Source organism: Orbicella faveolata, unplaced genomic scaffold (assembly GCF_042242905.1).
Source record: "Orbicella faveolata isolate gen_17 unplaced genomic scaffold, um_ofav_v1 contig_14, whole genome shotgun sequence".
Taxonomy (NCBI): domain Eukaryota; kingdom Metazoa; phylum Cnidaria; class Anthozoa; order Scleractinia; family Merulinidae; genus Orbicella; species Orbicella faveolata.
In genome coordinates this window covers 18,151,718-18,171,358 of record NW_028301541.1, presented here as the reverse complement: position 1 = coordinate 18,171,358, position 19,641 = coordinate 18,151,718, and the positions used below count along the sequence as shown (strand labels likewise).

Sequence of the window (19,641 nt, the reverse complement as noted above, 5' to 3'; positions counted from 1 at the left end):
AGTAGATGTTCTCTATTTCCTCAACTGCTTCAGGTCGCTTTAGCTCCTATTTCCCTTTTCCACGTGCTTCTAATTTTCAGAATTTAGAAAATGCGGCCTCATTCCGGGGGGGTCTGAGTATTCATATCCCGTTAATTTTTGGCCTAAATATCCTAGATTCCTTTAATTCCAATTGCGAAAATTAACGATTTTCCTACTCTACATCCTGTTTTATCTGATCCAAATATCTCATATCCCATTGATTTTCCCCCAAATAGCCTGTATCCCGTTAATTTTTACCTAAATGTCCCGTATCCCGATAGGGCCTCGAAGTCGTGGCAATAGCGGGGATGTCCCGAACTTCCCTCCTTTCTCCCAACCCAAATTTTAGCTATATAGAAAGTAGGGTGAAGCCGAAACCAAGATATGAAGTCCGAGGAACTCTTGATCATTTTATAGCAACCCAAAAAACCGCTAAAATTCACTGTCTCCAAGCGAACGAAATAGAAATGGAAAGCTGCCAAAAAGCATGCTTTGACTTGCAAATGTTTTTGTTCAGCAATAGGAGAACAAATGTAAATTGGACATATTTACGTTTTTGTGTAAACTAAGGATTGTTCACACGTTTTTGTTTGAGCAAGATCTAGCGGAGTCAAAATCCGTGAGAAAAGCCTCAAACTAGTCAAATCAGCCCATCGACCGATTAAAGAGGTCTACCCACCACCCCTCCCCTAGAGCTCTGCCTTGCTCCCCCATCCCACCCCGTTCTCTTTATCTGCATTCAATACATCTTAATGTTTTTTTAGTAATACACTTTCGAACATAATCGAAAAAGGAAGATGTACCTTGGTATATTATTTCAAAAAAGGAAGCAGAATCATAGGATCCCAGGCCAAGAGTAATGGCTTCCTTCCAGAACACGTTAGCTTGAGAACGCAGACGTATTTCCGGCTGTCACTCAGTACCTTTCTGTAAATTAAAGTGAAGAGAGGTGGAGCCAAAAAAGAAAACAACAGTATAAAAAGTAAGGCTCTTTTTCCGTCTTCTTGTATCTTTTATTCTGAAAAACGTAAATTAAAAAGTAAAAACAAAAAAAGACTCGCCAAATGGTGATGATTTCTTGATTTCTTGGCAGAAAAATATCCATTTTTGTTGGATTTTGCACCACGTGACCGGACCTCTCAACTACACCTGGGGTGATGAGTGGCGCCAACCTCTCGTCCCCAGGGTTTTTGTAAATCGTCGAGCAGAACTTCTAGAGATATGGTTTGTTTTTCACACCTTGTGCTTTGGTACTTAACGGTAAAGAGGAAAGTTACCGTTCGCATTCACCACACTTCTAAAGACAGTTTCTAAGCTAAAAATGATGCAAATTTTCTATTCCTGTATTTTTTTTTCCCAAGAAAAGTTGGAAATAATGAAGAAAATAGAGCAGGGTGTTCGCCATACCTTTTAGGGATTAAAAATGCGTGTTCCTCACTTCCCATCGGCCTGCGTGTTCGCTAAAGTAATAACAGAGATATTGCTGGAGCGGAGACAAGAAAACGCGCGTGACTTCGCGCAAGTGCGGAGTCACGCTTATTATCCCATAAGGCTTGCGTACGCTCTACTGCTTATTTTCATTTTTTTTTTTTTAATTTCAAATTTCACTACCAGGTTTGGCTGTGGGAAGGGGTTTATATTTTGTTTTTTTGGTAGTGCTCGTGACAGGAAAACCCTCTGGAACAAACCTTAGTGGTTCTTCTTACTGAACTTAGAGATTTACATGTACGGTGTAGCTCCAGAATAGAACGTATCTTACCTTGGAAACGCCTCTTTAAACAATTATCACACAACGAAAAGAGCCAAGGAAAGGTTACATTTTATTTTCACTGACATTATTTTCTACAAAACAAAAATTAAGAGAGAACTGGTTACAATTGATACTTTTTTACAAGACAACTCATACTGAAATTTGTTTAAGAGCATCGAACAATCCGTGATTTCTTCACTAGAGAAACTTTTTGCTATAGAAAGAAAAAACAGGGATATTCTTTGCAATGAAAGCGTTTTCGTTGATTATTCGATTGAAAACAACTTCACAAATGTGCAGGTAAATACCGGAAAAAAATATTTTACTTAGCTATGTAACAAGTCGACTAGTGACTAGTCGACTTGGACACGTGGCTAGTCGACTTGGAAACGTAACTAGTCGACTTGGACGCGTGACTAGTCGACTTGGACACGTAACTAGTCGACTTGGACACGTGGCTAGTCGACTTCAACACGTGACTAGTCGACTTGGACATGTCGCTAGTTGAGAAAGCCAAGCTCTAATCTGAAAACGCTTCAAAAAGTCATGTAAACCACGCGAATGGGAATTTGCCTTATACCTGATTGGAAGAGAAAGCTGAGGCTCTCATTTGATTGGTTAACGCGCGTTACACGACGTTTTCAACCCCACCAAAAAGCTTTCACTTGTTGTAATAATGATTCGTCCTTGTCGCTGCCTATCTGATTCACGACTTCAATAAAATAAATAGCTGTCTTACAGTAAACTGGTAGTGTGTTAGGAGCAGTTTAAAATTCTCGGTCTCCAATAAAAAATAGCAGTCTCTCTTACAGCTGCTATTTGGGTTGTTATGCAAAGATTCTCGAGCTGAAGGATTGCGTTACAAACTAGAGGAAGACATTGCGTGACAAACCAGACATCACACATTGAAGAAGCACAGTGTGATGAACCAGAGAAGAACCTTTGCATGACAAACTAAACAATGGTTATAAAGATGGTGATAGAATCTCATAAAAGTTGAAAGCTTTGGTTTTGTATTAAATACATCTAATTACAAAAGATTGCTGCCATTATAAAACATAAGTCAGCTTGGCCACATGATTCACTTACAGAGAAAAAGATTATATGTATGTTACATTTAATACTGAGTCTGTTCATGTGCCATTAGACATGTCTTCCATCTCTTCATCAACATTATCATTCTGTTTGGTCCTGCCAGGTACCTGTCCTGTTTTTAATAACATCTCTAGTCTTTGTACCTCATCCAGCGAGCGAGCGTTTGCAATGGCAGCCTAGAGATAAAGAATAATAACATCATACTCCATTCACACCACCTAAACTAGTATGACTAAATAGGTTTAGGTTTTTCCAATTTGTTGATGATGTTTTGAAGTCATTTTGAGAAGACAAACCTCAAACCATATATTTATCAAACAGGTTTTTACCTGGGTAAGTTGTGGGGTGTGCACGCAATGAGCACTGAAGTAAGTATTAACCTTGTTTAGTTAAAGCACTTTTAAACATGTTTAACATGTCGGTGTAGGATGAATAACAAAACTATTTGTACTTGTCAAATTAGCACCTCATTTAACTACAACAACACTCAACCTGGCAGGTCTTTGTACATATATCAAACACTCGAGACAGTGTTTCATCTGCTATCCAAACACCTCGAATTTCGTCAAAAATACTCCGCTGCGCATCGTATTTTCAAGTCTCTTCTCGGTGTTTGGATATCCCGATGAAACACTGTCTCTCGTGTTTGATATATTACATGCAAAGTACACCCATTTACAAATCACACTATCCCAAAGAGTTTACCTTAATTGCGGCAATGTCCCTTGTGGGTGGTGGGAGAGGTTTACTTGGTAGTGGTCTTGTGGCAGCTGGTGGTTCTCCAGGGACGAACCTATATAGGCATATTGGCAAATAGCAAGTCATTTACAAGTTCTCTACAAACTAAAGATTTCAATTTGTGGCTCAAAAAAATTAACTGTATTTTCTTGTGTATTGAGATCATTCACTTTGGGAGAGTAATGATCTTGAGTCAAAATAAGTTGTCCATTCATACTTTGACCCTAAACTTACATTTTAAATGGAACCATGTTAAAAAAATGTTCTCATAAATCAACGAATGAATTTTCTTGAAGAGAATGATTTTGCAAAAGAAAACTACCAATTATACAAAATCTTATAAAACTGAAAAATACCAACTGAACAATAACTCTTCTAGCAAACTTACTACTGCAACCAAGATAGTCACGCAAAACAGACAGCGTTAGGCTGAGAGCATGATGGCCTTATGTGCCCACTGGCACGATGAGAAGAGATGACACACAACTCACGTTTTTGGTTTTCTTCCCTTGTGACCACCTTCTCCTCTTTTGCCACTAAACATTTTCTTTGCAGCTTCTCTTTCCTGGAAATCAAAATCAAAGATGTAACATTCAGCAGAATTTCAACCAAACTAGAACCATATGAAAGGGCCATTTATCATTGGGTCAAATATACCACTGTTGTCTTCTTCCACAAATTCAGCATGAAGGGCATAGAGGGTAAAGGTTACTGTGCCAAGACTAAAGATTACACTCCCAAGGGCAAGCTAGGCAACTTTCCTTGTACTAAATAGTCTTGAAGTGGGCAGGATTTTATTAGAAGCTACTTTGTCATAATTATTATAAACCTAGCTCAGAACAAAGTGCAAAGGACTACTGTAATAGTGACTTAAATCTCTACAAACTGAAGTTTTAATCATGTGAATATGATTTCAGCATCTACTCTAGCAAGTTAATTTTCTTTTACATAAGCAAAAGGGGCAACAGCTACTTCTTACCCTTTGCTTGATCCTCTGAAAGTCCAACACTCTTAATTGTGGCAATTTGTGGATAACATATAATCTGTAGTGAGGTTTGTTGGTCACTGGATTTCGAAGCAAACTGCGAAAAAGACCCAGAAATGAACATCAATTATCCATATAGCAGAGAAGAACACATGCAATAGATCAAAACACACAAGCCTAACACTTAGAGAAGTGTCTTCATTAGTTATTCTCAATTTATTTTTTTATAATTTGCGAGGAAATGAAAACAATCCATATACTTACCCCTCTTACAGCAATTATGAACAAAACTATTACCAAATGTACCAAATAATATACTGATGTTATTATCACTATCATTATCATTAGATAATTGTTTTAACATGAGCAAAGGGCTGATTGATCCAACATACAACATTCACAAAACCAAACTAAATTATCCTAAGCATGCAGTGTATGAAGACATAGAAACAGAGGTTTCATTCATGAAATGCAAAATGTATGCATGGTGTTACCTAAGATATTGAAGAGTCTTGACAGACTTCAGTGGATCCAGTTCTTTCTAGAAATCCAAATATTGACAAAAAGACTGTGATTAAATATGATAAAATTGCCTTCACATACAAACAATAGGACATTATTTACTACCAACTGTATCCTTAGAGCGCATTTCTTTGGGATGATTTGGATCAGGATCTATGATGCAGAATAACTTGGATCATGGTGCATCAAAGCAACCACTCTGGACAAGGATATTACCCAAGTGATCTGAAGTCATTGATCCTAATTTGAATCATCACAAAGAAATTCACCCTAGTGAATCTCACGCAACCCAACATTCATGAAACATAGAATCAAGTTGTAGAAAGAACCAACATACCAATTCCTGCATGTTGTTTGAAGTCATAACAATTGTCTCTAAGTGTGGCAGGCTTTCTTCCAACTTCTCAGCTATACGACTGAAAGAAACAGTTAATTTTGAGTGTTAGGTGGAAAAATATATGATAGTAACAATAGTAAGAATACATTATCCAAAGAATACAGAACAGAAGCAGTCTATGCAGCATTAAGTAAATACATGAATGAAGGAAATAAAAAAAATCAGAACTAATTAGAGTAATAATCACTGTATAAAACTAACAAAAACACCTTCATCAAATAACTGTAAATGTGTAGTAAGCTAATATAGCACTTTGCTACAAAATACTACAAATTTGCATTTTTTACTTGAACATCAGATAGGTTGAGCAATGAGCTACCTTATAGTCAAGGATATTTCTCAGGAATCTGGGTGACGCCATATTCCAAAGACACACGCACAGTACCCTGGCACTTACCTCCATCCTTTGACGGTCCTTTCCACTTACCAATTTTCAATGAGATATATATTTAAAAATGTTAGATACTGCGTTACAGCATTGCTCAACATTATTTTGTTGGCATGCAATACATTTAGTTATGTTTAAAAGTTCAATAACACTAATAAGTGATATAAGGTATGTATTTATTTTTTAGGCTAGAATCTCAAAGACTCCAAGTGCTTTCAAGGACATTTATCTAAATTTTAAAGGACACAATAAATATTGCATAGTCTATGTCACACACCACAAAATTATTGTTAATGTAACACCATATGGAAATGCCTGCAGTATGCCCAGTAAAATTGTCAGGAGACTTAAATTCATCATTCACATAAATAAGGCAAACAGAACACTACTTTCAAACTTTAAGCAAATATAATTAACAAAAACTTTGAATCATCACCTTTTAAAACACACACCGAAAGGACTGCAATGTCTTATGTACATTAAATGATTGGATACTGAGCCCACATATAAATGAATAGAGTGTTATCAAGGGATGTTTGAAAACAATAACAAAATATTAGTTTCAGAACCATGTAATGCATCTGTTTATGCTGGAAACCAACATACCATATCCTGTTGTTGTTCAAAAGCAAACTCTTAAGTCTCTTGAGTAATGGAAATCCCTCCAGTTTGCGGATATCATTTTCTGACATATCAATAGTATCAAATTGATCCTGAAAACAAAGAGAATGCCTTTGTTACTCTACAATAGAAATAAACTAATAACACTTATGGGATTGTACATACATGTTAGCTGTAGCTTCAACTTAAGCAAGGGGTACAATTGCTTGTAGGATGTCACTGGCCCAAGAAAGCGGGAGCTTTTCTTAGTTTCTGAAGCAAGACATAACTAATATTTAATACACTGTACACTGTGCCCTGCCCACCCACCGAATGTGATGCTCCTCCTTCACAGATTACACTGTAGATCCCACAACATTTTAAATTTTGTTTGATTTTCTTCAGAGTCCAATTTACTATCTATCTATTCTACTGGGCAGAGAGAGGTACTGTGACAATTAAGTGTTCTGTAGGAGAACACAATGCAGTGAGCCCTTGCGAAGACTTCAACTTGGACTCTGCTATTTAGACTCCAGTGCATTCACCCACTGCAAATCTGACACACAAAGAGTTCCAGATTAAGATTTGAAATCTCTCTGGGAACTAAACTTTCTGAAGGGATCACTTTGATTTGACCAATTAAAGTCTAATCAAATGTAACAGTACTTAAGCTGACACAGGAACTTGCCATGGATAGGAACTCTAACATTTGCTGTGACAACTCTGTTTCTAAATTTGAGTGTAAATGGTGAAATCTGCCTGCCAACATACGGTACCCACAAAAGCTATTCAGTTGTCAACATATTTAAACTTCCTACTGGGGGAAGGGGTTTTGTGTCACATTGCAAAACTGTCGCCTATTGGTTATGAAGCAGTTGTCAGACCTTCTCGTAAACAATCACAACCTCATTGAGACTTGTTACAGCTTTTCAGCCATGTTTCTGGTCAAATTATATGCCCACAGGATCTCAAAAAGCCATATTTGAAGAAGCTAGTCATAAAAGGGGATAAGTGACGATTTTGGTTGCTTTTCTTTTTTCTTGCTCCAAATTAGCTGAATTTTTGCATGTGGTCTTCAATGTAATAGAAAAACGTGTTCCTGTATTTTTGCCGCTGGTTTTTGCTTCGCTTTATAAAGACGCCGCTAGGAAAACCGAGTGGTTTTTTGCATACGCAATATCCTGAAAACGAAGCAAGGTTTAGCGCAAAAACTACGGGACATTGCTAAACATACCTAAACAAAACTCTATGCGAAATTTGGAGCGTTTTCGACAAAGTTCACTTTTGATTAAAATACCTAATGCCCTTTTCCCGCCGAGGCTGCAAATAAACGAAGCCGGGCCTTTGTTATGATAAACAGAGCTGATCCTTTGTTATAATAACCAAGCCAAGCCTTTGTTATAAGTCGAAGTCTCGCCTCGGTTTATCATAACAAAGGATCGGCCCGCCGCGACCGCAGGGACTTTGATCTCACTTAGAAAGCAGCAAAATGTCAATTTCACGCAACGTATAAGCTCAAAAATGTTGATTTTAGGTCAAAAAAGGTTTAAATGTTGATTTCACGTTGACGCGTGACGGCAAGGATGTTGGTTTCACTTAGAAACCAGCAAAATGTCAATTTTACGCAGCGCATAAGCTCAATGATGTTGATTTCAGGTCTAAATACGTTAAAATGTTGATTTCACGTTAACGCGTGACGGCAAGGATGTTGGTTTCACTTAGAGACCAGCAAAATGTCAATTTCACGCAGCGCATAAGCTTAATGATGTTGATTTCAGGTCTAAATAGGTTAAAATGTTGATTTCGCGTTAACGCGTGACGGCAAGGATGTTGGTTTCACTTAGAAACCAGCAAAATGTCAATTTCACGCAGCGCATAAGCTCAATGATGTTGATTTCAGGTCTAAATAGGTTAAAATGTTGATTTCGCGTTAACGCGTGACGGCAAGGATGTTGGTTTCACTTAGAAACCAGCAAAATGTCAATTTCACGCAGCGCATAAGCTCAATGATGTTGATTTCAGGTCTAAACAGGTTAAAATGTTGATTTCACGTTAACGCGTGACGGCAAGGAGGTTGATTTCTCTTAGAAACCAGCAAAATGTCAATTCTGCGCAACGTATAAGCTCAAAAATGTTGCTTTTAGGTCAAAAAAGGTTTAAATGTTGATTTCACGTTGACGCGTGACAGCAAGGATGTTGGTTTCACTTAGAAACCCGCAAAATGTCAATTTTACGCAGCGCATAAACTCGATGATGTTGATTTCAGGTCTAAATAGGTTAAAATGTTAATTTGACGTTAACGCGTGACGGCAAGGATGTTGGTTTCACTTAGAAACCAGCAAAATGTCAATTTCACGCAGCGCATAAGCTCAATGATGTTGATTTCAGGTCTAAATAGGTTAAAATGTTGATTTCACGTTAACGCGTGACGGCAAGGATGTTGGTTTCACTTAGAAACCAGCAAAATGTCAATTTCACGCAGTGCATAAGCTCAATGATGTTGATTTCAGGCCTAAATAAGTTAAAATGTTGATTTCGCGTTAACGCGTGACAGCAAGGATGTTGGTTTCACTTAGAAACCAGCAAAATGTCAATTTCACGCAGCGCATAAGCTCAATGATGTTGATTTCAGGTCTAAATAGGTTAAAATGTTGATTTCACGTTAACGCGTGACGGCAAGGAGGTTGATTTCTCTTAGAAACCAGCAAAATGTCAATTCCACGCAACGTATAAGCTCAAAAATGTTGCTTTTAGGTCAAAAAAGGTTTAAATGTTGATTTCACGTTGACGCGTGACGGCAAGGATGTTGGTTTCACTTAGAAACCAGCAAAATGTCAATTTTACGCAGCGCATAAACTCGATGATGTTGATTTCAGGTCTAAATAGGTTAAAATGTTAATTTGACGTTAACGCGTGACGGCAAGGATGTTGGTTTCACTTAGAAACCAGCAAAATGTCAATTTCACGCAGCGCATAAGCTCAATGATGTTGATTTCAGGTCTAAATAGGTTAAAATGTTGATTTCACGTTAACGCGTGACGGCAAGGAGGCTGATTTCTCTTAGAAACCAGCAAAATGTCAATTCCACGCAACGTATAAGCTCAAAAATGTTGCTTTTAGGTCAAAAAAGGTTTAAATGTTGATTTCACGTTGACGCGTGACGGCAAGGATGTTGGTTTCACTTAGAAACCAGCAAAATGTCAATTTTACGCAGCGCATAAACTCGATGATGTTGATTTCAGGTCTAAATAGGTTAAAATGTTAATTTGACGTTAACGCGTGACGGCAAGGATGTTGGTTTCACTTAGAAACCAGCAAAATGTCAATTTCACGCAGCGCATAAGCTCAATGATGTTGATTTCAGGTCTAAATAGGTTAAAATGTTGATTTCACGTTAACGCGTGACGGCAAGGAGGCTGATTTCTCTTAGAAACCAGCAAAATGTCAATTCCACGCAACGTATAAGCTCAAAAATGTTGCTTTTAGGTCAAAAAAGGTTTAAATGTTGATTTCACGTTGACGCGTGACGGCAAGGATGTTGGTTTCACTTAGAAACCAGCAAAATGTCAATTTTACGCAACGCATAAACTTGATGATGTTGATTTCAGGTCTAAATAGGTTAAAATGTTAATTTGACGTTAACGCATGACGGCAAGGATGTTGGTTTCACTTAGAAAACAGCAAAATGGTAGGAGCCCATGATGGGCTCCTGAAAATGGTAATTTCACGCAACGTATAAGCTCAAAAATGCTGATTTCAGGTCAAAAAAAGGTGTAAATAAAAATAAAATGAAACAAATAAACATTTCAATAAACACTTTTTCAAATACGGCAACATCTTCAATGGCTAAAAAATCACGAGATAAAACATAGTTTTCGACAAACGCGATCGTAGCTTTATGTCACGCACCGCCATAACTTCCAAGTTCAAAATGCGCTGGTACCTCTTATGCCTGATGAGGACAACAACTTTGGCGGCTGTTTAGTTTTGGATTTAAGAATTTGATGACTCCACGTGAAAACGCTCTATAAATAGGGCTGACAGATTAACAGATTAACCCTTCTGCGCAACGTACGGGTCTCCATACATCTGCATGTCCCCTGATCCCAGAAGCTCAAAACACTACAAATCATGCCGATTTGAAATAAAATCAACGCAAACTGGATCACAGATCTGTTACAATCGATCGCCACTTGCTGGCCATTATTATGTTTAAATCTAGTTACCAGTTCGAGAAACGTCTGCAGAACGTAATCGCAATGCATGCCGGGAAGGGTCTTTACACCTCGTGCGCGGGAAGACATGGCGGTCGATACAAGACAAATTTTATAAGTCTAAAACCAGTTCTCGCTTTCCAAACTTTGACGCTAGCAACGCTTGGCAAATGGGCCACAACTCACCAGAGGGTATTTTTCTTGGGCAAGAACTGCTCTTGGACTTTGCTACCTGGCTCGATCTGACTTCGAACGCCGATAACACGATTACAGTATATCAGCTGCCTTCGAAGTTTCAGAACACATTTTGATTTTTTAAAACGTGCTGATGACTTACGGGTTTATCGAGGCTTTATGATGCCTCTCAACCACCAGGTAGGCACACAAGGTACTTTAAAACAATGCTTAAGATATTAGTTGACAGAGCTCTAATACGGCACATCTCTTTTTTGTTTGATGGCATTTCGTTTGACGCTCGATCGATTCACGTGTTGTGTTCACGTCACAATAACCAGTGTAAACAATCCGTTCCCAGATTTCCGCTCTATATGCTGTGGGATTTGGTTTTGACTTCATACACTATAAACAGTCTGCCTGTTTGCTGTTCAACAAATAAACTCCTAAAGACATGGCTAGGAAAAGCCAAGTTTTTTGCCTACGTTTTAACTCGAAAACAAAGCAAAAACCAGCGACAAAAATACAGAACCACATTTTTCTATTACATTGAAGACCACATGCAAAAATTCAGCTAATTTGGAGCAAGAAAAAAGAAAAGCAACCAAAATCGTCACTTATCCCCTTTTATGACTAGCTTCTTCATTTATGGCACATTTTACATACGCAACAACCCAGGATATATTTGTTACCTCTACATATTAAGTACATACCAAGGTTGCTCCAAGGTTTTCAATTACTGGAATTTTATAACCTGCAATAAACGAGAAAAGATGCGATTTATAAGCACCATAACTCTCCACATCAGACTGATCAACCCATTGTGATCTGAAAATACTCCCAGCAAGATGAAACTTCACTGAACAGCTTCAGTTCTTGAAGCTTAGGGAATTATTTGATAACCCAGGGTGCATTTTATGTAGGTTATACCAAAGGTAGCTGGAGGTTTCGCACCCACTGAGTTAGCACCCACATTGACTCAACTCAATCGAGTTTGCTCCCATGTACTATACAACTTCTATGTCTTGAATTACTCTATATCCTGCTTTTATAATGACAGAATATCAAACTATCTATGTGAATGGATGTTGATTAGGATGTTCATGTCAAGCATGTGTTGTAATCAGTCAGCCGCTGATTCGCTTTGACTTTCTCACACTTGCAAACGGAGCAAACATGAAACCATAATCTTAATTTTTTATTCACACTTATAATAAAAAAAAGTTTTTAAGGCAATTCATACTTTCAGGTGTAAAAGCTACAGTCTAACACAAAATAGAAAGTTTGTAACAAGTTTAGGTGAGTGTGAACTTGGTAGGTGCGAACTTGATTGGGTGCGAAACAGGTTAGGTAGCATTCAAAACAAAGATCTTGTGCGTGGCAAATGTAGTTTGGCAAGAGGGTCACAAGCAGTGGCATTTTAGGCTTGTAATTATTGCTTATGCTTGTTAGCATACATTGTGAACTGCCATATAATCTAATCTTTTCACAAAAATGAAAATACACATTCATTAACTAAACCACATATAATTTTGAAGACTTGTGGATTATGTGGTTCAAAATTTAAATTACACAGGCATTGGCTGTTTGGTGTAGAGTTTAAAAACTTTGACCTAATCTCTGCAGGGAAAATTATTGAAATGCACACATGCACCGGCTGGCATGACAAATGTAGTTTTCCTTCAAATCTCCACACAGTATTTCGCGTACAACCCAATCTCCCAATAATTGGATACTTTTGTTTCCAAAATTCTAGTTTATCATGTTGACGAGTGAAAGAAACCTCACTTACCACGCAAATCAAGTTCCCTGTCTCGCAAAGCGTTTGTGTACTGAGGGCTTTGTAGAATAAGATCTGCAGTTAACTTCATTTTTTCGACTAGTTTCCACCGTCAAAACTCCTTAAAACTATGTTAAGAGGTTCCACAATATCCTTCTAAACTAATGTTACAATCTACGCAAGACTTCAGTTGGAGAATTCAACAGATAAACGGCTTTCTTTCTGTAAACTTTTCTCATCACCTGAAAGCCGCCATCTTTGTTCGACACGTGAACGTTGCTCGCCCCAGTCTTTACCATTTTGCACGTCAATAACGCCTGGCGGTTTTTTCGTTTTGCGGAAGGCGGTTTTTCAAAATGACAGCACGTTTTGATTACGTTCCCGTCGTGGAAGTTTCAGCAGACAATTTCTCAGAGGTATGGCCTTCGATTGTCCGTGCAATAAAGAAATCTACCTTCGTGGCGGTCGATACGGTAGGTTCCTCATGCAAGTAGCCTTCTTAAGGCCCCACTGTCTTCTTGAATGTTTGCAACATTTGATAAACATGCCTTTAATTTTCCTCTGTAGGAAATGAGTGGTATTGGAGACAGAAAGAATCTTATGGCGCAGTGAGTTTTAAATAAGTCCAACAACGTTTTACACAGGCCCTAGCTATTATAGCCTGAATATTACATGGAAAATTATTCACCTCCCGCAGGACGTAACATGTCGATCAAAGTCGATCATCGAAAACGTAGTCGATAAGTCGATAATACTCGATATTTGTCGGTAACTGTCAATCGACAAGTTTAATTTGTCGATAAAAGTCGATAATCACAAGATTTTCAACTGATTATCGATTTTATCGACAAAAATGCAGACACATTTTTCAATCGGCCACGAAATTATAGAAGTGTGTAAAGAGCTCTACAGTAAATCCGTATGGCAATAAAGTTGAATAAACAACTAATTGGTCGATCAAAGTCGATAATCACAAGAAATCGTGTGATTGATTTTTATCGATTTCCGATATTTGTCGATTGATTAGTATCGAATTCGATCGACAACGATCGATTTTTATCGACTATCGAAATTATCGACATGTTACGTCCTGCCTCCCGGTGTACATTCTATCTTGAATCTTCCCCCATTTGAAAGAATCTTCATTAAGCTAATTAACCTGTAGAGGTACATCATTAGGATAAGGTTTTATTGACTGAATCACAGATGTCTCTTGAGTGTGTACATGAAATATGTCTCTTTAAAAAAGGCTTTAAAGTTTAAATGATACAGAGTAATTTGATTTAGAAACTGGATAATGTGACCATACAAGCATACATTTAGCTCGATCTGTTAGATCATCTCAATCTGTTAGATCATTCTTTATGCCTCTTTCGCCAGCTCAGATATCAAATGTAAATTTAAAAAATAATAATTCTATTGCTAAGTCCTGTAAGTTACGAAAACAATAGAACAGACATAAAATGATATGCAAATGTTACAATTTGTCAGGCAAGTTACCTGAAAAATTGCAAGTGTTTACTGCTGATTTATCAGGAATTTTTGCAACTGGGATGTTGGTATCTGAGAACAATGTTAAAGAACCAGTATCCTTACATTAATTTTGCTTTTGACCCATGTCTTGGGAACACATGCACGTTGGAGGTTGACTGCCACAAAACATACATGTTCATGAACATTCATGATGCATTCATGACACCCACTAAATGTAATAAATAGATTATTGATTGACAACCTGTCCCTCAGATTTCTGGAAGATCGATATAAATACATGCGGGAAGTGGCACAATCCAGAGCTATACTTTCCCTTGGCATTTCATGTTTCAAGTTGAAGAAAACAAAGGCTGGTAATGGCATAAAGAACAAAGAATCAGAAGGAAGGCTAAACATCAGGGTCAAGACTTACAACATTGTTGTCCTCTGTACAGAAAATTTTGTTGTCGAACCAGCATCGTTAACGTTTTTGGTTGGACATGGCTTTGACTTTAACAAACAGTATGCTAAAGGAGTTCCCTATACAAGGGGAGATGATAAGGTAGGTACATGTAACACCTGTGTGTTTTGAAATCATATAGGTTTTTACTGCATCCCGTGAAGGATTCAGAGAGCGTTGGGCTCATGCCAGAAATATTTTGCTATATGAAGTATGGGCTATATTTTCTAATTTGTTACTGACTACCCATATGGGCCTCTTACAGAATTATTGCCTTTTGAATTGGAGTTTCAAAAATAATTTGTGACCATTGTGCAGTTGCAGAAAATATCCATACTCTCCCCACAGAGGGGATTGGAATTTCCTGGCCAGGAGGGGGGGTCTGTAAGACGAAAACATTTAAAGGAATGTATCAAGTTTAATTAAAAGTTTCCATAAGGGTGGAGGGGAGGGGGGTCTTGGAAAACTCCCTTCTGAGGGGGAGGTATGGATATTTTCTGGAACTACACAATACATTCATCTGCTTTTTCTAGGAACCTTCTAAATTGGCATCCCAGCACTCTGTACGGAATCTCTTCAATGAACTAATCTTGGCCAACAAGCCACTTGTACTTCACAATGGATTCTTAGATTTGGTTTTCTTGTACGAGAACTTCTACAGCAAGTTACCTGACAAATTGCAAGTATTCACTGCTGATTTATCAGAAATGTTTCCAGCTGGGCTATTTGATACCAAGTTTGTCTCTGAGAACAGTGTCAGAGAACCAGCATCATTCCTGCTCTATCTGTTTAAAAAGTGGTGAGTTTATAAAATTACGTTTTGCGGTAACACTGTCACTGGATGTTTATGGTGGCATGCATGACAACACACAATATTTCCTTTCAACTGGAGAGCAAACATTGTGTGACACAATGCACCTGATATGACAGTGGTCATGCAATATCAGCATAATGTGATGCTGGTCATGCAGTCTTCTTCACAACAGCAAGCCAAGATTGAGTTAGTAGAATGCCTCTGTTAGAGGTTGCTACTAAGTTTTGGGAGGAAGTCTTGTAATAGCAACAAAGTACCTTCTGAATCTTAGGGGTGGACCATGTGACCTTCGAGAGGGTGTGTGGGTGATTTGGTACAGGCACTGTTTTTTAACCCTTTCATGCACAAGGAAATTTTTTTCTTGGGACATGTATGCATGGCATTTTTCCTTCATGTAACATGCTATCTCTTGGCTCTCTTAGGGTGCATGATTTTTTTTTTGGAGAGGGGGGAGGGCGGCAGTGGTCGTTTACATGAAATTTTGGCACAAGTATGTTTGCAGGATATTTTTTTCAAAATCACCCACTCACCCTCGAGAGTGAAATAGTCCACCCCTTATTTGAACCAATCAGAAGATTGTATGCACACTTGTCTCAGAGAGGGAATATTTACTGGACTGTATAAGCAGGCAGTGAGTGAGGAAGGTCCAGAAGTCATGGACAGATCATAATTTAGTGTTCAGCTCATGGCAAACTGTAATAAGTTAGTCAAAGATTAGATTACAAAAGAGCAGGTTACTAAATGTAAAATAGGCCACATGGTTGAGGAAAGTATCAAATTGGCTTCAGTTAATTTGTTTTGATAGTTCTTTTTTTGCAATTTCTTATTAACTGATAGAATTTTCTCCTTCATTTTAGCCAGCGAAACAATTTGCAACATCAAAAGCATGGACAAAAGCACGTCTGTTTGAAATTTCCAGAGAAGACCGCGCTTACAGGTTTCACTGAGGAACTGTATTGTGGATCGCATGATGAAAACGAAGCTGTTCATGCTGACGTCCATGTCTGTGAGAAATATGCGGTAAGCTTCAATTTCTATAGGTTCTTCTGCTGCCAATTCCCCTCACCATCGATTTTACGGAAGGACGTTCGTGAACGAAAAAAGAGGAGCATTTGGGAAGAAATGTAGCTGTGGGCTCGCCTTACTTGCTTAGTACACGATTAAATATTCAGCTAATATCTAAGGCGGATTTCTGCGAATCTTTACGGCTGCACGCTAAATCAGTTAACGAAGGTTTTGTCTGTGACCGTTGTGAATAGAAGCTTGTCATACAACCACAATAGCGATTCGGAGAGCAAAATCTGTTACAAAATGGTTATAGCTTACTTTAGCACCTTGCTGTCACCTAGATCCCTTCAGGCTGTCTCTTGATGTCAAAAATTCCAACAGAGAGAGCGTTCACGTCAACTTGAAAAAGATCAAGTTGAGATAAAGGTGAAAATTCCGATCCGCTTTAGCACACCAACCTGTGCAGTATACTACAATCCTGACAAAACTGTGGAGAAACGTCAATGTTAGGTCAAAGTTGGTTTGCGACCCCCTCCCAATATTCCACCATCCAGAAGCTCGCCACCCAACAGTGTAGTTGCGCTATGGAACGGATAATTATTTTTTTGAACAGAGGTGGTGGGGGGAGGGCACGGTTGGGTAATTTCTTCTAAAAGAAATCCTCCACAGCAAAAACTGCTGAAATAAAATCGTGCAAGGGGAGCCATGGTGAAGAAAAAATCGAGCTGTCCTGCGTTTGACATTTACATAAGCTGTTGCCCGCCAAACAAATCATGCACAGCCTAAATGTGAGAAAAAAATTTCGTGCCCAGAAAATTGCCCACCCCCTTCCCCTCAAAAAATAATGGTCCTTCCCTAACTCAGCTGACTTGTACGCGGAAGGAGTGAGAGTCGGGTGCTAATTTTTTACGCTATCTACATTGTAATTATTTGCCAGAGCACAGGTTATTGTTTTAGGAATTTTAATCTGAAGCAGGGAACCTAGATGTCATCGTTTTGATCTGGAACTCAGTGTGTGAATCTCTGCGGTCTGGTCAGATATTACTGAGATATCTCCGTTCTTATCAACCACAGGGTCTCGATGTTCCTGGATGCATGGGGGAGACTTAATTTCTAGCCTGCCATATAGTATAGGGTTTTTTGATATATCTTATAATCAACCACGCGAAATTTAATACCCTGCTATATGAAGGGTGAGTCAGTTCTTCCTCCCGAGGATCTATTTGAAAAAATTGATAATGTTCAACTGTAAGCGAAAATAGATGGCGTCATGTACTGTCTGCTTTGCAAAGAAACACATCAAACTGTTTCCGGTTTCGTTTTGTTATATGGTTTTGTTCAGTGCCATTGGAAACTACTGCAATCAGTTGTGCTAATTCTCCAACTAACTGTTAATGAAGATCAGCATTTTGACAATTTTCGCGAAATTTAGTTCCTTTTAACTTTTTATTTTTGCCAAATCGCGAAATTTATGTCCCGCGAAATATACCCGTTCAATTTTCGCGAAATTAAGTTCACACGAAAATAAGTGACAATAAGGAACGGGAAAGATACGATAAAGGATCTGTTCTGTTCTTGGAAGGAAAGATTTGGAGCGGTGCCGGATTAGAGATCTTGTTCAGAAAACGATAGTCTGTGAAAATTGTGAAACATTAAGCAGAAATAGTCTGGAGTAGTGTTTCTCCCATCTTATTTCTTTTTTTTTTTTTAACACATACCACTCTGGAATTCTATGGGAAGAACATTATTTAGAGTGAATTTCCTGACTCGATTATTCCTTCACAGGCTTATGGATTTTGTCCTCGTGAGAAAACCTGTCTTCTTTCTCACGACGTGGATGATGTTTTGGATCGTGAGTGGAAAATGAAAGAAGCGAAAAGGCAGAAGCGCAAAAGGAAACATCGAAGCTCTTCTGGTGAGAGACTGATCAGAAACTAAATTCTTCTCGTAATATCAGTATACAACTCAAGAAGACTTGAGGAGAAGTAAGAAAACAATCTTTTAAAGAGGAATTGTCTTGATATTTGAACAAATTTTCTCAACTAGTACTTTAGGAAAGGTATGGTGAGCATTTATGAGAATTTCTCTGTTGACTATGGGTTTAACGTCTACAAGTTAGCTTCTAGTTGAAGTTTATGAAAATTTTGAAAATGTAGCAAAGCGATTTTCTAAAGCGCATGTAGATGAAACTGATTCAGGAATGCGGGCTCATCTTCACGAACAGCGCAGCGGGCTGTTAGTGGAGAGAAAATTAAATGACCTCTTTCCCTTTTCCTTCAAACAAGGTTTGTGTATGTACAGAAAGCGAGGTTAAACCTACATCACACAAGAATATTTTATTCCTTTACAGGTAACAACGCGCCCGATGCAAACTCAGAGTGTGACAATCATAATACGTCGACAACGGAAGTTCCCGAAGGTCTGGGCGCAAGTGATAACCACGATGATCACGTGACTCGACAACGTGATGTTCACGTGGCTCAGTTCAACAACGCCAAGACACGTGACTGCGGACACAGGGCGGGCTTTGATGCATTTATGACCGGCTACTGCATGGCAACCTATCTGCTACAGCTTGGCAAGAAAACTGAGGAGAATGAACTCACCCTCTCCTCCCTGGTGGATGTTTCGAACAAGTTAAGCCTTACAAAGAAAGAGGTTCCATTACAGATCACACGAAGTCATTTTATTCGGCCGTCTGCCTCCCACACTGAAAAACTTAAGCGACTGAAGGAACAACTTGTGCCATACCCTGCGGATTCGTGAAAAACTGTGTCAAGTTTCTCTTCGTAATCCGACTCAATCTTTGCCAGTCTAAATGATCCTTCTTTTTACGTTAGTTTACTATTATTTTAAGGTTTCATTTTCTTTGAAATTTACTTGTCACTGAAAGCATGACAGCTCTTTTTATGGCTGAATTTCTAAGTTGTAAAGCGTGGTGTTTAACATACAAACCCTTCTACAATAGCTCAATCGCGGGTGCTTTAAAACTGATTAATTAATAATAACAAACGTAGAGGTCTCTCAAAAGCAATTTAACGAAGTCACGGAAACCACTTCCGTTCATAGCGCCGTTAAAACTAAAAATAAAATTATGAATAAAATTATGGTGACTTTGGAACCATAGAACACTACATGAACCCGAATGTCAATTTTATTCTTGCAAATTCTCCTTTTTTAGCATGAAGCAGTTCTAATAATCCGTACTCTTAAACAAAACAT

The 19,641-nt window shown here is 38.3% G+C and overlaps 2 protein-coding genes across 4 annotated transcripts; one reads left to right on the top strand and one right to left on the bottom strand.

The window, feature by feature from the left end:
• Nucleotides 1-1,822: 1,822 nt before the first annotated feature.
• On the bottom strand, nt 1,823-12,963 carry LOC110064513 (U2 small nuclear ribonucleoprotein A'-like). The gene is made up of 9 exons (XM_020771572.2): nt 12,677-12,963; nt 11,598-11,638; nt 6,503-6,609; nt 5,449-5,527; nt 5,084-5,130; nt 4,584-4,686; nt 4,096-4,169; nt 3,572-3,659; nt 1,823-3,042 (listed from the first exon to the last, which is right to left on the bottom strand). The coding sequence occupies exons 1-9, from the start codon at nt 12,753-12,755 to the stop codon at nt 2,905-2,907; spliced, it is 756 nt and encodes a 251-aa protein (XP_020627231.2). The 5' UTR covers nt 12,756-12,963; the 3' UTR covers nt 1,823-2,904.
• A 12-nt stretch (nt 12,964-12,975) lies between these two features.
• On the top strand, nt 12,976-19,559 carry LOC110064512 (target of EGR1 protein 1-like). 3 transcript variants are annotated; one of them, XM_089286821.1, is made up of 7 exons: nt 12,976-13,080; nt 13,232-13,272; nt 14,411-14,699; nt 15,131-15,396; nt 16,269-16,431; nt 18,205-18,334; nt 18,770-19,559. In XM_089286821.1, the coding sequence occupies exons 1-7, from the start codon at nt 13,021-13,023 to the stop codon at nt 19,183-19,185; spliced, it is 1,365 nt and encodes a 454-aa protein (XP_089142947.1). In that variant the 5' UTR covers nt 12,976-13,020; the 3' UTR covers nt 19,186-19,559. The 3 variants fall into 3 exon arrangements, with proteins under 3 accessions (XP_089142947.1, XP_089142946.1, XP_089142948.1); XM_089286820.1 differs by having other exon boundaries at nt 12,976-13,137; XM_089286822.1 differs by lacking the exons at nt 12,976-13,080; nt 13,232-13,272 and adding an exon at nt 13,635-13,831.
• Nucleotides 19,560-19,641: the final 82 nt, after the last annotated feature.

What these genes read in the sequence shown, in the direction of transcription:
- LOC110064513 (XM_020771572.2), bottom strand. Translation starts at nt 12,755, where the DNA reads ATGAAGTTAACTGCAGATCTTATTCTACAAAGCCCTCAGTACACAAAC. An exon ending in TTGAACAACAACAGGATATG is followed by an intron (nt 5,528 to 6,502) that starts GTATGTTGGTTT and finishes TGTTTCTTTCAG; the next exon opens with TCGTATAGCTGAGAAGTTGG. An exon ending in GGGACATTGCCGCAATTAAG is followed by an intron (nt 3,043 to 3,571) that starts GTAAACTCTTTG and finishes CTTTATCTCTAG; the next exon opens with GCTGCCATTGCAAACGCTCG.
- LOC110064512 (XM_089286820.1), top strand. Translation starts at nt 13,021, where the DNA reads ATGACAGCACGTTTTGATTACGTTCCCGTCGTGGAAGTTTCAGCAGAC. An exon ending in AGAAAGAATCTTATGGCGCA is followed by an intron (nt 13,273 to 14,410) that starts GTGAGTTTTAAA and finishes CCTGTCCCTCAG; the next exon opens with ATTTCTGGAAGATCGATATA. An exon ending in ATACAAGGGGAGATGATAAG is followed by an intron (nt 14,700 to 15,130) that starts GTAGGTACATGT and finishes TGCTTTTTCTAG; the next exon opens with GAACCTTCTAAATTGGCATC.